The 16,925-nt window shown below is 35.8% G+C and overlaps 1 protein-coding gene, 1 long non-coding RNA gene and 1 other non-coding gene across 3 annotated transcripts; 1 reads left to right on the plus strand and 2 right to left on the minus strand.

The window, feature by feature from the left end:
- Positions 1-157: 157 nt before the first annotated feature.
- On the minus strand, positions 158-264 carry LOC113411757 (small nucleolar RNA SNORD89). The gene has a single exon (XR_003370829.1). It is a non-coding gene; the product is annotated as a small nucleolar RNA SNORD89 (small nucleolar RNA).
- A 1,266-nt stretch (positions 265-1,530) lies between these two features.
- Positions 1,531-10,954, minus strand: RNF149 (ring finger protein 149). The gene is made up of 7 exons (XM_026666785.2): positions 9,916-10,954; positions 7,923-8,173; positions 5,376-5,444; positions 4,746-4,828; positions 3,117-3,213; positions 2,504-2,681; positions 1,531-1,900 (listed from the first exon to the last, which is right to left on the minus strand). Exons 1-7 carry the CDS (start codon positions 10,391-10,393, stop codon positions 1,842-1,844), a joined length of 1,215 nt encoding a protein of 404 aa, XP_026522570.1. The 5' UTR covers positions 10,394-10,954; the 3' UTR covers positions 1,531-1,841.
- A 4,800-nt stretch (positions 10,955-15,754) lies between these two features.
- Positions 15,755-16,553, plus strand: LOC148130552 (uncharacterized). The gene is made up of 2 exons (XR_015749880.1): positions 15,755-15,851; positions 16,484-16,553. It is a non-coding gene; the product is annotated as an uncharacterized LOC148130552 (long non-coding RNA).
- The last annotated feature ends 372 nt before the right edge of the window (positions 16,554-16,925 follow it).

A 16,925-nucleotide genomic window follows, 5' to 3' on the forward strand; every position in this document is an offset into this window, starting at 1 on the left:
CTATTGAAATATCTCTATTCTGGGCAGGGGGAGCATCAAGTACAAGGCTGCATGGTTTATCTTGTAACTACTAAATGCAACAGCTGTTTACTTTGTAATCATTTAGAAAAAGACTAGCTGCAGAGAACATAGACTGTTTTGTCTTTTTTATGGTGCTGCTAAGGTCAGATAAAAAGGTCGCTTCGGGAACTTTGTCATCATGCCTCGAGAGTAAACTGTTAAGAGGCACTGCAATTCGGCCTTTCATTGTCATCACTCCTCAGCAGCACACAGGGTATAATTTTTTTACAGATATAATTTGTAGTTTATCTAAAATAAATTTCAGTTAGTTCAAACTTGTAATTGAATAAATTGTAAAATCAAAATTCTAAAATTCTGCCTAAATCCTCAGGAACATAGCCTTTTATCTGTATTGCTGAAACACATTTAGTTTAGCAACTAAAAATCAACTTAAGGTTTCGTAAGTCCTGGGGGAAAAAGTTCACAATTTCACCACATTGCTTTCAAAATTCACATTTCATACGTTGCTTTCAAAATTCTTAAAAGAATAAACCCAGAGATAAATTTGCAAAATAGTTATTACAGGATAAAATGGCTAGTATCGTACTTAAGGCATTGCAAATGCTCAGTTTTAAAACAGAATTTTAAGATTGGCTAAAAAAAGTTACAGCTTTGCTCCAGCTCTTTGACATTAAAAGAACCGACAAGTAACATATCATTTTGTTCAAAGGGCAAACTCACATTACACCCTGAAGATATGAGAAATTTTAACCATGGCATCAATATTTCTTGGAAGACAGCTGCAGGCTTACAGATATTAACACTGATAACATGGCATGTATCTGGCTTGTTTTTACCCTGGGTGAACTCTTCAGAACATATATTTTTCAGAAATCCTTATTAAATAAAACATTTTTCTCTCATTTGAAGCCCTGGTTTTATGAAACAAACAAACAAACAAACTTCAGACAATAAGTTTAATTTTAAATTACATGTTTTTCTGGTATTCTAACAAGTTCAATTTGAACACACATAACAAACGTAATAAATAGAGACTTCTCCTTTGTGTGATTTAATAAATAACTAATGCAATGGTCTGAATTTGATATATATCATTTAATTATATGCCTAAGGCATATATCTCCATTTCTGTATAAAGGTACCCTGCTGCTATCTAGCACATTAGACCAATAAAGCAATATTTCAAATATTGAAATAGAAATGTAACTCCACAAGTACCCAGAGTAGAATTCTGACAAAGAAAAACAAGAAACATCTGAAATAGCAGACAATTGTCACTACATACATTATAGCACTACATATTTTTCTCTCAGATCTATATCAAAAGACTTTTAGAACCACTTATATTTTGCATATTTAAGTTAAGCCATATTTTACAACAAAATAATAATTATGCATATATAGTGTAATATATCCCATATAGTTTATTTGTGCTATTTATATTTATATTAATCTTCCAAGTATATTTTTGAAATATCGGTAGTTAGAACTTGTTTTTTCCTGATAAGATTTTATTTTGTTACAAACTAGAGGACAAAGGGAAAGAAAGAGGTAAGAATGTCATTCTATCAAAGGCAACATTTTTTCCAGAGAATAAGAGTAACAACCTGACACCTTCAGATAATCTTTTTAAAAAGCATTTTTTTTCTCTTCCTTCCTGCTTCTCAAAGTTCAAAAACAGAATTAGTGTATTTTATCTTGTATAGGGAAAAGCTTTGTAACCAAGACTAACAGGAAGTATATATTTATTAAGCTAGATTCAAGTCTATAAACGTTTTTGAAAAACACATTTTTTTTACCAAGAGTTTCTCAAACTCTCGTTAAATTTGTAGTGATCCAGAAGTCGAATGATCATGTTGATCATCTCCACTCTCCCGTTCTATAAAAAGAAATATGAAATTCATGTTTAACTACACTGTAAATTCAAGAATTATAACAAGTAATATTTGTTTATAATATAAATTGCATCAGAACTTAATCAAACATATTATTAAGCTTAGCATACTTCAAAAAATAAAAACATCCCAACTTGGCCTGTAATCAGTCTTAAAGACAAATAAATCTCTAAATATACTGAATTTGAATTTCCAAAACATAGAGCTTTCTAGAACAAAATATAATTTGTATTCATAGTTTTTTCCATTCTTTTCCCTAGCCAATTTTTAGCTGAGTCGTTTTACCTTCCATGTGTATTTATTTCTAATGGAACTATTTGTAATTATTGTTCTGATGAAAGAAAAAAATGCTACTGTAATGAATTCTAAGTATGTCACAAATTATTTTCTAATCTAAAAAAGACTCAAATTACGTAATTTTGAGATCAATGCTTTATGCAAACAAGAATGATATAAGAGCTTATGTGGATTACCCAGATATTTGAATGATATAAAGGTAAAGGTAAAACATATCCGTCACTAAGTCTAGATTTACTTTGAAGTAATACTTTGTTCCTAGAAAAAGAAAAATCTTCAAAATTACTTACCAAGTAAAACTGTTGTTTCACACAGATTTTCTTTTAAAACATTATTTAATGCAATTGAGCTAGTACAGGATGCTGATAAGCCACTTGTTTCGTTACTATCTTCTTCCATAGAAATATTCCAGTTCTCAGTTGGTATGTTACTCATTGATTCAGGCGCTGCAATTTTTTGAGACCCTCCCTTTAAAGTTAGAGAAAAACTCATTAATTACTATGTTGCGGATGGAACCAGAGAAGAAATTTAATTGATAAATTCCAAGAATTATTAAATTAGATGGAATCAGACTTTGTAATAACAACAAAAAAAAAAAAGACAGCTTATCCACTGCTTAAGATAATCTCTGAAGAAAAGTATTTCAGCAACAAGCATGGTTCAGAGAAGCACATACAGTAATACAGAAACACAAACAGTATTATATACCAGGGAAGAACATTTGAACTTTAGCTCATATGCAGTTCCCAGATTGTTTTTCTATACCTCCACCTAGTGTGCTTTCCAAACTTCAATGGCATACTTGAAAATCTGAGACAGATTTTGATGGAGTAATAACCCAGCTGTAGAAAACATAGGCGTTACCATAAATAAATAACTTTATTATATATGCTTGCAACATACCCAATATTCTAGCGCTTTCATTATATCTAATTTACACATTGGACATGTTCTCTGTTCCAGCAACCAGGGATCAATGCACAGCTTATGGAAGATATGTCTAAAGATAGAGACACTACTATCAAAATCAAGTATAAGGACATTCTAATTCATATTTATAGAATTAGTATTATATAATATAAATTCATATTTATAGAATAAAATCAGCTGGTCAAAATGTGATAATAAAAGCTTAATATAGGAAGTCTATTTCATTTTAGATTTGACAAACTCTGAATAAATAAATGCCTCACTTGCCAATATATTAATTAGGCTCATAATTTATATATTTTCAAGATGTACAGTAACAGCAAAATTTTAAACTGACATGCAATGAATGTAACATGCAATGAAATAGGTGGCATTTAGCGCTGTTGCAGAATATCAATTATCATTCCTTGTTTGTACAAGGCAAAATTTACAGATATGTTGAATTTCTCTTATTTAGAAGTTTTCAATTATCATGAGATAATGTCTGCCAATCACACAAGACCACACAAAAATGATATGCTCCATCACTGAAGCTATATTGGTTAGTGGCTCCTCAGAAATGTCCCTTTTCTATCATGGTGTCCATCTTGTAGGATTAACCTCCTCTCTGAAATACACAGCCAACCTTGCTGGTTTCTCCATAAAGACCTGGCTATACTGTGTGGTTCATAGTGGCCTGTGAGCTTGATTGTTACCACTAATGTTACATAGCATGGTAAGGAAATGTCTGTAAGAAAACAACAGAGCTCAGAGACCACCAAAGACCTCACAGTTCAATTTAATATTATCTTCTATTGGGACCTGGCTATACCTCCAGACAAGGTGCTAATGGAGCTCTTATTTATTTAGCATTTAGCAAATGAGGGTACATTCTGCATAGTTTTTTGTGGGACTATTGCTATTCATTTCAAGCCATTTTTAATTGATATGGACCATGACTGTTTTTTGTTGGTTCACAGCCCAAAGTCTTTTGGTAAATTTGTGGCCATATAAATATGTTAAGTAAATAAAAAAATATAAGTTACCTATGTGAAAATAAGCGGATATCCTGATAAATTTCTGAAACAAGCAAACCAAGTCAGAGTGATTGATATCTCTTGTAATATGAACTTTGTTCAAATATTTTATGTCCTGAAGACATACTAGCTTAAGGAGAATAGATTATCCAATGTGAGATCAATAGGGAAAATGAACCACTTATTCTAAATATATTCTAGCAGAAATAGGTTTGTCAATGTAATTTTATAATGTTGCCTTTATATATGATATTTATAGTCCATAAAATAATTATGCAAATGACAATACTTGAGAGTTGTAAAACCTTAAAAAGGAAAACTTCTTAACACCAATCAAAACATATTCTCTTAAATTTAATAGATTTACTGCACATCCCAGTTTTTTTCAATGTGGCACACAACATACTCCTTTTCCCCGTAACAGTCACATTGTGAGATAAATTTAGTGACTCCAATCTTTGTACTTGAATAAACTACATATTGGATAATAGCTTCAATGTGCATACCCTTTTTAAGCATTCCTTTTTCATTGAATGTTTTTAATTAAGACCCACTGAAACAAAGTTAAAAAGTTTAATAATCTTACTTGCAAGGCAGAAGTCGAACAGTATCTTTGGCTTTATAGTTTTCGATGCATATAGCACAATTTTCTGTATCAATAGCCCAACACTTTAAAAAAAAAGGCATATTTAAGTACATTGGCAAAACAGGGCCAACTCTGAGAAGAAACAATCAATTTATTCAGTCAGGCAGTAGAACTAGAATTTTTGGGAAAATGAACGGCTAGGATAATTGTGAGCAATGCTGTAGTTTTTCTATTGTTTTTATTAAAACTGACTTTGTACAAAGAAATAGATTTGAAATTAAATAATTCTATCATCCAGAAACACATAATTGTTAATTGCTTCAATTCAATAGTCAATTATGTCTGCAAGAGCACTGAGTTGATGGTATTTAAAACCGAGATGGCTAACTCCTTGTCATACAAAGATCTACCAGACTGTGTAACTCTATTACATAGTCTAGGATATGGCAGATGTGTTAGTACTGAAGTATGTTTTTCTTTCTTTTTGAAAATACATTTAAATAAAATTAACTTGACATTAGCGAAATACGTTAACTCTGAGCCAAGGAAGTCTTGATGCAACTCACGTAACTGTCTTGCTTAGCAACAGAAATTTGGGACTCATTATGTTTAGGTACTTTAGGTACTTACCTTATCTTCATCCTTCAGAGTATATAGTGGCAATTGGGCAATTGCATCAATAGTTTCTTCTCTCTGACCCTTAAAAAATAAGATATATAATTATGTGTGTTACAAATGAACATCTTTCTGAGCAACAAACACTTATCTAAGATCTGGCATAGCACTAGTAAGTCTGTATCATAAGAGATCTTTGGTGCTCTCAGAGCTTGGTAGTTTTATTGCAAATGTTTCATTACCAAAATAGGTTAACACCATCAGCATTTCAAGGGAGTGGTGTTTGCTCTTATTTTTATTGACTAGTGGCTTGCCCTTTCAGTGTTGCTGCAAGTGTTCTTGGTGGTTCATTGAGTAGGCTGTTGTTTACTATTAATATGCTTCTTTGTGTTAGTAATTCCTTGATTAGGGTAGTATTATAAGTTGAAGAGATAAAATGAAAATCCACAGAGTACGGTATGCTGTAAGGACCAAGATGAATGCAATAGCACAATTCAGATATGATAACCACTTTGCTAATACTCCCTTTTATTAAGCAAAATAGTTACAATGGCTTTATGTTAATACATTAAAACTTCCAAGAATATTTGCTCAAATGCCTTGATTCATTCGTTAAGAACCATAGCAAAATATTGCCATTGGTTGATATTCGAGCAGAAGGTTTAAACAATAAGATAGAATTTAATAGAGAAAAAATGAGTTCTTCAACTGGTGAAGAAAAATGTAGGATGAAAAAGACAATTGTAGAATGAAAGAGAAAGTAGTCCCAAAGGTGCCTTTTTTCAAGATGCAACTGGACTTTCTGGTTTTTCTTTGAAGATGTTTTGCTTCTCATCCAAGAAGCTGAAGAAGTCTAGTGCCTCTTGAAACAAAGCATCTTTGGCACAACCATGACCTGGATGATTGAGTCTCCATAGAAAGAAATAGTACACATAAAAAGAATCAGGGTATCAACGCAAGTCACCAAAGTGATGTGATATATCTGCGAAAATCAATCCCCCCCCCCAAAAAAAGGTATCCTGGGCACTTTACAGGCAGTCCAGAACATTGAAAGTAATTGTCTCATTTCACCTGGTCCAAATAAGGGCTGATTTGGAGTTCTGAGCTTCATAATTCAAAAGGGACGATGACAAATTAGAGAAACTTTGGAAAATGCGAGCAAACCAATGAACAGTATTAAAATGAAGCCTTCTGAGAAATGGTTAAAAGACCGAGGGCAGATACTGTATGGTAGCAATCTTCAAATATTTGCTAGGGTGTGATTTATGGAGTGAGTTGTTCCTGTCACCCCAGAGAGCAGGCTGGAACCAATGGATTAAAAGTACAAGGAAACAGACTCTGGCTAGGAGGCTCATGAGTTCCAGACTATATGAACTGTCAGCCAGAGAAAATGCAATGTGAGGTAGTAGGTTTTTTTCTGAGGTCTTCATATGGAAAAATGAGAATGGTCACCAGGGATACTTTGTTGCAGGCATGTCCAACCCATGGGCTACATGCGCCCTGGACAACTATTAACACAGCCCCACAAGTTCGTAATAAAAATGTAAAATATAAAGGGAGCCTGTTATTATATATATATATTATATTTTATTTGCAGTCCAAGACAACTCCTCTTCACTCAATGTGGCCCAGGTTAAGCCAAATGTTTGGACACTCATGCTCTAGTGCAGGGGTCTTCAAACTTGACAGCTTTAAGACTTGTGGACTTCAATTCCCAGAATTCCTCCTCTAGTCATCTTAGCTCAGGAATTCTGGGAGTTGAAGTCCACAAGTCTTAAACTTGCCAAGTTTGAAGACCCTTGCTCTAGTGGATTCTATCTAGATGAGGGCTGAGTAAGGTGACTTTGAAGGACCCTGCAAACTCTGATTCTTTGAGTTATAGTAGTATAGACAAACAGGTTGAAAAGAGGAAAAGAACAAGCAGCAAAAGAGAAACATGAGAAAAAAGGTAATTAAAAAAATCATATTAAGTTTTTCCGTAGAATCTGCTTTATGCCTAATTTATGTAAATTTGTATTAGAGAAACTGAAACTGCAAGGACTAAAATCAAAAGCTTATTTGACCGTGTTTGCTCAGCAGAGCCATGCAAAGCATTTGAAATGCAATGCTTAGAAACATGGACAAAGCATTATTTTAAAAAATTGTTAAAGCAGCTAGAAGTAGCTCAGGAGCAGCTGTTTTAACAATTCAAATACTGTCAAGTGTCTGTACAACAACTGCTTGTTGAAAAACTTCTTCTGAGTTCTGTACAGCCTCACCTTATAATATATTGTTAAATTAATTAAAGAAGCTGTTCAACTTGGTTACATCCCCACAAATAATAGAAAAATAAGGATAAGTATAACAATTAGTTTCATCAACTGAAAATAACTGCCACCCAATTCTAGTTTAAAGTACTAATCTGAACTATATTTTCAGGTATATCTAGTTCTAGAAACAAGTTATAACAAATAGTAACAGACAGCACATTAAAAAAAACTTTTCAGGTTAAACAGCATTCAAAGATTGGGCAGGAAGATGCACTTTACACAAGGTAAAAAGATAATCAGCACCAGTAATTACCTGGCTCCTAAACTGTGATCCAGAATAGAGAAAACGTTGTACATAAAAAAATATAAGCCATGCTAAAGATATAATCATCATTGTGATGAATGCAATTGCTACAAACACAACTGACTGTCCGTTGATATATTCTTGTACATGTTGTTTACCAACACTAATTGTCATTTTTACTGAAATTCCTCTTAGGACTGGCTCCAGGATCTCCATCCCTTTTGGATACCCAACCATAATTACAACTGTATTAGCAGTACCTATTGAAAAAAACAAAAAAAACAGGAATCAGATGCACTCTTCTACAATTCTTATTTTCTGAAGGAAACTCAAGCCATCTTGCTGATAGTTATAAGTAAATTATTGTTGCTAGTTTTATTTCCAAGTTCTCTTGGTCCCAAGAATATGAGTAGGACCTAAAGGCGAGTAGGAATGAACATTGGGAATTTTTATTTGGGCTTCACACTACTGGAATAAAATAATTGCATTTAAATGAGTCTGTAGTTTTTTTAAAAAACATAAAACTATAACCATAAATGCATTTTAATGAGAAAATCATTTCATATTTTAATATTTAACAGCATTTTATCAAGAATGCATTCCAAATGTGCTATGAGAAGGGAAATGGGATATGATTTAACTGTATTTTTTTCCAGCCCAGTTTTTTCCATGATATCTGCCTCCCAATTGTATTACAGCTTCTCTGGCTTCAGAACAAACTGAAACTCATATATTTTGCTTTTCTGATGGAAACAGGTATTTATCATTTGTTGTTTAGAAATCAGTAACATGCAATTTTTCTATTATTATAGCTGCATGTCCTTAACACTGTATATATAGCAAGTACTGAAAAATCCACAGTAAAGCTACCTGGTGTTTCAAAACTTTCACTGTAGCCCAGTGGTATTTTGTATTCCTCTGCCTCCAGCATACCCCTCCAGAATACATGTGGCCATTCTGAGATAGTTTAGGAATCTCAACAATAAAACAAACAAAACTAAATGAAAAGTTATGGAAAAAAAAACAAAAAAAACATAAAGCCTTTGCAAGTTTAAAGGAATCATATATTTGCTTCAGCAATTAGGCTATTGGAAACAGTTAAGACACTAATCTTCTCATAAACTAATTTGACAAACCAAAAATTAAAATGGCCTAAGTTAGAAAGGGCCCTCCAGATGTTAATGAACTATAATTACCAGCAGTCCAGACAAACATAGACAATCTGCAGCAATAAGTACCTGTATTAATCTACCTAAAACTGAAAGGCACATAATCATAATCAAAACCGAATAAAATGGCATAACTAATTCTTGATATACTGGTAGAAATTCATTAAACAGAATGAGTCTAATCAGCCTAGTTTTCTTTGATACTTGAAGTAGCATCACTTTTTTCCATAAAAGAATTTTGTTGCCTCCCATCCAGTTTCTTGACTCAACCAAATAGCTCCTTGTTATCGCATTACAGAAGAAACCCTGTAATTACATCTGATTTTCAACCTACTTCTGGGTCACAGAGTTTGCTTCATTTAAAGAGAGGACTAGGCTCTTGATTTTGCACCCCAGAAATAAAATATTTTCTAGTTTGGGCTTTTACATCCCTACTCAAGAAGGAAATAAGATACTTCCCACCTGGGCTTTTGTGATATTTGGCAAATAACTGGTGGGAAAAGAAGTCTGAATCCCTTTTGCTTTGGTTCAACCTTCTGCTCTTAACTTTCGACTTCTACATTGTGAGGATTGTAGCTAAACCCCACTTTTATTTCACGGTACCCTAGTCCAAGTTAATCCAGGTTCCTTCTCCCCACCTTGACCAAATGGCACCATGTTGATCAAGACTGGTTCCAAAATTTCATTCATACCGACTTCAAAGGGAAAGATCCTTTTTTAAAAAACCTTCCCAGCCCCTTACCATCATTGTCGGCACCCATCCAACCCCCTTCGCAACAAAAATAAGGTAGTTTTGAAATTACTTTCCTTATTTCTCCCCTCACTACACTGACCGAGGTACGACACAGGGGTAAGAGTGGAGTTGCCGAACCGAGGCTCGTTGTAGATGACCACGGCGGCCGCTTTCTTCCTTGCTGCGTTGGCGACTTTGTCCTTCAAGTGGCAGCCTCCGTGGGCCACTAAGGCGATCCAGGACTGAGGCGGCGAGAAGGGCGCCCCCGCCACTTTTTCTCCCGAGGAGCTTCCGGGCGCCATGGGGATATTGTATTCCATCTTGGGGTCGCAGCCCTCCATGTGGCGGCCCGTTCCGCCAAAAGGGATGCCCACTAGGCCCTGCGCGCTCTCCTTGGGCGAGCTGTTCCCGTAGCGCCCGCTTTCCCCGCTGTCCCGCACCGTGCGGTTGGTGGCCGGCTCGGTGTACACCGTGCTCACCCAGGCCGTGTACCAGACCAGCGACCAGGAGACCCGCGGCCATCCCCCCGCAGCCAGGAAAAGCAGCGGCAGCGTCACGCGGCGCGACAGGAGCCCCATCGTTTTCCTGAGGCACGAGGCGAGCGGGCCAGCCGGCGTCTGAGGCGGAATGGTCTCGCTCGCCCGCTCGCTTCACGGGCTTTCGGCGGCGCAAGCGGAGCGCGCTTCTGAATTCCCGCCTCTGCCCAAGAGGCGGCCCACCTGGCGGGCAGACCGGCGCCTGAGCCTGGGAGAAAAGAGGCGGTGACTGAGCTCGCTCAGGTTGTCCTTTTTCTCCTCCTCCTCCGAGGTTCCTGGTCGCGCGCCTATACGCGCGAGCATTTCTTAGCCAGGCTTCGAAAGAGGATCGGAAGACTCGGGATTCCTTCCATATGCAGCCGAAGCGGAGTCGCGTGGCTCAGCACTCCGACCCCGAACGCTTATTACGTCTTGCTTGCAACTCGAGACTCTGGTCCTGATTTCCATCCCGGCGAGCCTCTTAAGCCGAGGTCTCCAAACTTGGGAGCTGAAGTCCACAAGTCTTAAAAGTTGCCACGTTTGGGGACCCCTGCTCTGAAGTCTTTCCCAGTAGAGCAGGAGCAGGGGAACTGTGGGCCCCTTTACAGTCTGTGAACTTCAACTCCCAGAATTCCTGAGCCAGCCATGCCATTCAATTTATTTATTTATTTATTTATTTATTTGATTTGCCAATTGTTTACAAGATAATAAGTATAAGTGTATACATAGTTGTGAATACATGAAATGGATACATATAAGAAAAATAAAAGAAGAATAAGAGAAACAATAGGACAGGGACGGTAGGCACGTTGGTGCGCTTATGCACGCCCCCTGGGAGTTGAAGTTCACGGATAGGAAAAGGGCCATAGTTAGTGCCCCACCCCTGCCGTAAAGCAAAGCGGCTAAAAAGAAAGAAAGAAAGAAAGAAAAGCCTGTTCCTGCTTTGTGGAGTCTTAAGAGTTACGTTTGGGTGCGTGAAAGAGACGCTATTAATGCGAGCCGTTAAGAAGGCCAGGCGCGAGATATTGCTAAAAGACATTAAAGGAACTAAAACTATGACAATGATGACAGAGTTAACAAATAAAAGAGAAAACGTTCCCTGGATTAAACAAAAGAAGAAATTTTACAAAAAGAAACTTCAAAAAAGACAACAGGAAAGGGTGGGGGAGAAGATGGATGACTGGCAGATGAAAATAAAAAGGAAAGATCGGGAAAACTCAGAAAAGGGAAAGTTAGCTGAAACCAAGAGAAATGGCAAGGCCGAGAAATTTAGAGATAAGGGTTAGATATGATATAAAAGGGGGGATGCTACATGGGAATGTATTAGAAATTTAAAATGGGGAGATTTGACATTCAAAATTTATTGGGAATTACCCTAGGAGTATTGTATAACTATATATGGGAAGAGTGAAGATGAATTATAATTCAAAGTAGGGGAATGACATTTTATTTAAATTACAGGGGTAAAATTTGGTTATGTGAAAATAAAGAAAAAATATGAAAGGGTTATATGAATAGTGTTGGAATAAATATAAGATATATTGTAGATTGAGGAATGCCATGTGGATCCTAAATACATTAATTTTACTCTAATTTTACTTTTTTTTACTGTTTATTATGTATTGGCCTTGAGTTAGTTAATGAAGACAATAATGTATAAGGTAAAATAGGTGATAAGCTGAAAATGGAAATAATAGGGGATAAAGAATTGAAAATATATGTGAGGAAATGATTTTGATATTGAATTAATGAATTAAAATATGAAATGGAAATTTATTTGAAGAATAGTGGAGTGGATAATAATTTGATGCCATATTAAATAAGAAAGTTGAAAATGTAAGTATAATTATGTATAAATGTTGTAATCTGGAATCATGTTGCTCATGTGAAAGAGATGTTTAAAAAACAAAAATAAAAAACTTTTATTTAAAAAAAAAAAGGCCAAGCATGTTGTGAACACTTTTTTAATTCGTTAGCAGGACTTTGTTTAGCATTTCGGCAGCATTCTGAGGAGTTACGCTTGTCTAGTAGTGTTTCTCAACTTAGGCAAATTTAAATGTAGCTGACTGATGAATTCTAGGAGTTTTAAGTCCACACATCATAAACTTGGTGAGGTTGATAATGACTGAATTACATTAAATCCCTATTCCCTCCACTTCCGGCTTTTGATTGAAAGCTAGGTTTTGTAGAAAAGTTGATTTGGGTTTAATTGCAGACATAAGAATTAAATCATTTGAAAATCTTGGTACACACGTTACAACTTTTGTCATCAAGCATACATTTGTTCCCTCCCTCCCAACCCTTAATGCATCTTTACATTCTCCTTAAAGCAATGATGCATTTTTTTAAACTCTGAGAAAGTGCCTTGCATTTGCACTTTCTGTATCGAAACTTGAGTTACTTCATCCTTACTCTTGTCACATTAAAGGTCTGTAAGTCAAACTACATTAAAATGAAACAATTATGAATGATTACATATATTAAATAAAATACCTCAGGTGTGCTGAAGGCTGCATGCTTTTTTTGCTTTTAGGAAAAAATACCATATTGGGACATTATGGTACTATACCCTAATTTATTGTTGTTTTCTTGTTTTTACATGTATGTTTGCTTCTGGCACTTAATCTTAACTTTTATTTTTCAATGATCTTGAATTAGTATTACAATTCTCTGATTTCCGAGCCAATGTGGTTACATACTGTACTATTGGAAAAAAAATGATTGGACTTAAAGATAAATGGCTGAGTTCATACATTACATCAGGCAATAATATATTTTATTAATAAAATAATTGTTATTGTCATTAGTACTTTATTAATATTTGATTTTATTAACATTTAATGTTTGACAATGCATTACAATGATCATGTCATAAGTGCAAATGGATAAGTAGGGCAAAAATAACGAAAATATTTTTGAAATACATTCTTTGGTTAAATAGCAGATAAAACAATGCTTAGTTCTTCCACAAGTACTATATTACTGACAGTGTAATTGTATGCAGTTGAAATTATATTTTTAAATGATTTTTCACCAAGGACATAGCAGATATAAATATGGTAATTATCATGGAGCTGTTTTGTTAGAAAGAGAGCTTCATGCCTGCTAGACTTTTGAAATATTAATATCACAGATAACATAAGTATATTAAAATAGTGTCCATGTTAAGTCACAGATTCTGGTCCTGACAACCCCTTTTTATGAATACATAATGATTTAAAGTTGGCAATCAAAATCAACAAGATTAAGATCTATATAGAAAATTTTACACATTTCATCTTTATGGGATCCCTAAATCACAACTAGGGAAATGCTTAGTTGAAGAAAACCTCACTGAGGAATTTAGTAGATATTCTGACTTCTGTATTTTAATAGAGATTATAAGTAAAAAATGTGAACCTCTTTAAGGTGGAAAGCTGTATGAGGATGTATGCATCCCTTCATTTAAGTGGGGGAAATGCCTCCACCACTGGTCCAAAAAGAAGAGCTCTGAGAAATGGGCAGTAACTAAATCTATAAATTTGATAGATAAAATAAATGAGTAAATAAATAAATAAATTATTTATAAATAAATAAATAAACATAACAGTTCATTAGCAGGTAGCGTGGTGGCTCAGAGATTAAGACACTGGGCTTGTCAGTTGGAAAGGTGGCAATCAGGTTTGAGACACGAGCTTCACGCAACAGTGAGCTCCTGTCCTCTCCCCAGCTCCTGCCAACCTAGCAGTGCGAAAGCATACAAATGCAAGTAGATAAACAGGTACCACTTCAATGGTTCAATGCTCCATGACATTATGCTGGCCACATGACCGCAGAAATGTATTTGGATAATGCAGGTTCAATGGCCTTGAAACGGAGATGAGTAATGACTAGTAGAGTAAAATTTGCAGAGCCTCCTACTTTTCGCAGCCCTTTTATGTTTCCTAAAGCTTGCAAAGTAGAAAGGACCCAAACTTTTGTGGGAAGCAAAATAGATTCTTCACACATTACAGATGCTTAAGGCCCCTATTTCTCTTTTCAAAACTATTAAAATGCCTCCCAAAATACTTCCAGGCATGACCTACTTTGCTGCCAACAAGCTACACCAATCCTTTGTTGCTCATATGCAAATGGCATTACTTCTAATAGGTAATTGAAGGCATGTAGGTTGTTTTTATCTTGGCACTATGAAAGCCATATTTGTGTGAGATACCAGGACATTTTTACAAAATATGAAGACAACTCAGAATAGTCAAGTTGCACTAAATCTGGGGCATAAATTAATACTGCGCTATTTTGCAGTAATTATATCATTGTTAGAGATCTGTTGTATTATGCTGTATATAAAATACTGGACAAACGCAATCTTATGCCATGTTAAAAGATTTATGTGCTCTTCCAAAAGAAGTATTCTCACTTTTTGATTGTAAATCACTTATTTAATGCATGATCATGCTAGATCGTTTTTGAATGTTCTAGTGGTTCGTATGATGGGTCTAAATAGAATTTTAAAGATCAATTTGATGATGTCCTTTGTTCATCACTCTAAAAATACGTATCACACCAAAGGCACAGAAATGTATTACTTTCAATACACAGTACTAGTGAAGCACAATCAAGCCAACACATGTCATTCTGCTTTACTCTGAACAGCGAGTGCATGCACATTACAATATTTTACTCTTCTTCATAAATAAGAATAAAATTTATTGATCCATCTTTTGCTTGCCATATGGCTTCTTAAAATAATAATTCCAGTACAGGAAAGCCACCTGAAATTTACTATGGGGGTAAGAAATGTACAAGTTTCCACTGACCTTTTTTTGGATATAAGCAAAATAAAATGGCTAAAATATAATTAAGAGCATTTCTAGATGTAACAACCATTATTGCCTATCAGTTGTCAGTTCTGATCATCATGAACATAATGTTACAGTAAGAAAAGGTGATACAAACGTAATAAATCACAATATTGGGAGGTGTATGAGAAAGATGCACATTTGAAATTGGCCTGGCTCCAAAATCAATCCCATATATCAGGTGATGCAGGCATTATAAATTATATTACAGAAGTTATTTAAGAATGTCTAGTCTGTTGTACATTAACTTGTCCCGAAATAAAACAAATTATCCCTTAACTTTTAAAAAGTGTTTTTTGGCATTTTAAAATATCAGCATAAAAAGGACAAATGCATTATTGTAGACTAGTAATATTTTCAACTTGGCTGGGTTGAAGTTGCCACATTTAATATATAAGTGAGTCTTAGGCTGACCTTAGACCCCTTCTCTAGTCAGGTCTCTAGGAATTCAATGACAAAGCTTATGCTTCTCTTTTTAATTAATTGGAGTATCTCATTGTGTCCAAATGACAGGGCTACACTTCCTCAAGAGACTAGATTTGTAATGTGGGCAGACTTGCTCAGTTTTAGCTGTCTTAAGTTTGTAGGCATTTGATTAAAACCTGCCACAGTGAGGAGTGCTTTTACACAATGATACACCTGTTATGCCAGCCATGACAATTCATGAGCCACTAGGATCGGATGTTGTGGTTCCGGGCTTGGATTCAGCTCCTGTGGAAGATCTGAGTTCAAGTGAGGAGGACATGGCAGGGCAATGTGAGCCGGCATTGCTCAGTGATGGGAATAGTAATCAGGATGAGGAGATGGATGTGACAAAGGAAGACAGACCTGAAGTATTGGAATTGTCAGGACCTTTGACCTCCTCTGGTTCCTTATCTGATCATCAGCCGGGAATGGCTGACAGGGAAGTTTTGAGAGAGTCTTTGAGTGGAGATGAGAACTTGGAAGACTTATGGTTAAACGTCAGGAACAGACGATGTTTGAGGAGGCAAACTCAGCTGGAACGAAGGAGGAGGGCGAGCCAGTAATTAAGGAAATTAACTGTTGCCTCAATGACTATAAAAGGACACAGCTGGGCTGGTAAAATTTGCCAGGAACAAAGTGACTGATTGCGTGGAGAAGTTACAGCCGATGCTCTGAGGCTTGAGAATTTTTGGCAGGACTGGTTTGCCGAACAGAGCAAAGCTTGTTGCTGTGGACTGTGATTTATGGCAGCCGTTATCTTGTGAGACTCCTTTTTGTTTGATTTACTTTTGAAACGGCTGCTTTCTGTGTTGCTCGCTTGAATTTTGAAGGGGAGTCATAACAATCGGAGATGATGTTTTGTGCCTTGATTGTATCCTATCTCAACTAGTGCAGTATACAATAGTGGGCAATTCTTGGGGGGGAAAAATAGAACTGCAAATTTAAAAAAAATAGAACTAGTACTGCACTGATACAAATGTAGTTGCTAGAATGCTGTCAAGATACCAAAATCACACAATGCCTTTAGTGAAAGATCTGTATTGGTTGTCAATGCTTTAAAGTGTTGCAATTGACCTTTAAATCCTAAAAAGCTCAGGGCCTTTCTCTCTAATTCATGGGTGTCAAACTCGCAGCGTCACGTTGCCATCATGTGATGTACTGTGATGTTTTTTCCCTTCACGGAGATGGGGTGGGCGTAGCCTGCATGTGGCACATCCGGCCTGCGGGCCACCAGTTTGACACCCCTGCACATGTCCTGTTATTATCATACATAATAAAAAGGGACCAGCAGG

Source organism: Notechis scutatus, chromosome 5, assembly GCF_049901735.1.
Source record: "Notechis scutatus isolate UNSWTSFEM ecotype Mainland chromosome 5, rNotScu1.2, whole genome shotgun sequence".
Taxonomy (NCBI): domain Eukaryota; kingdom Metazoa; phylum Chordata; class Lepidosauria; order Squamata; family Elapidae; genus Notechis; species Notechis scutatus.

Excerpts from the sequence above, each read along its gene's own strand:
- RNF149 (XM_026666785.2), bottom strand. The coding sequence starts at position 10,393 with ATGGGGCTCCTGTCGCGCCGCGTGACGCTGCCGCTGCTTTTCCTGGCT. Across the intron at positions 5,445-7,922 it reads GATCACAGTTTAGGAGCCAG|GGTCAGAGAGAAGAAACTAT; the intron begins GTAATTACTGGT and ends TTATTTTTTAAG. Across the intron at positions 2,682-3,116 it reads TGAAAGCGCTAGAATATTGG|GGAGGGTCTCAAAAAATTGC; the intron begins GTATGTTGCAAG and ends CTAACTTTAAAG.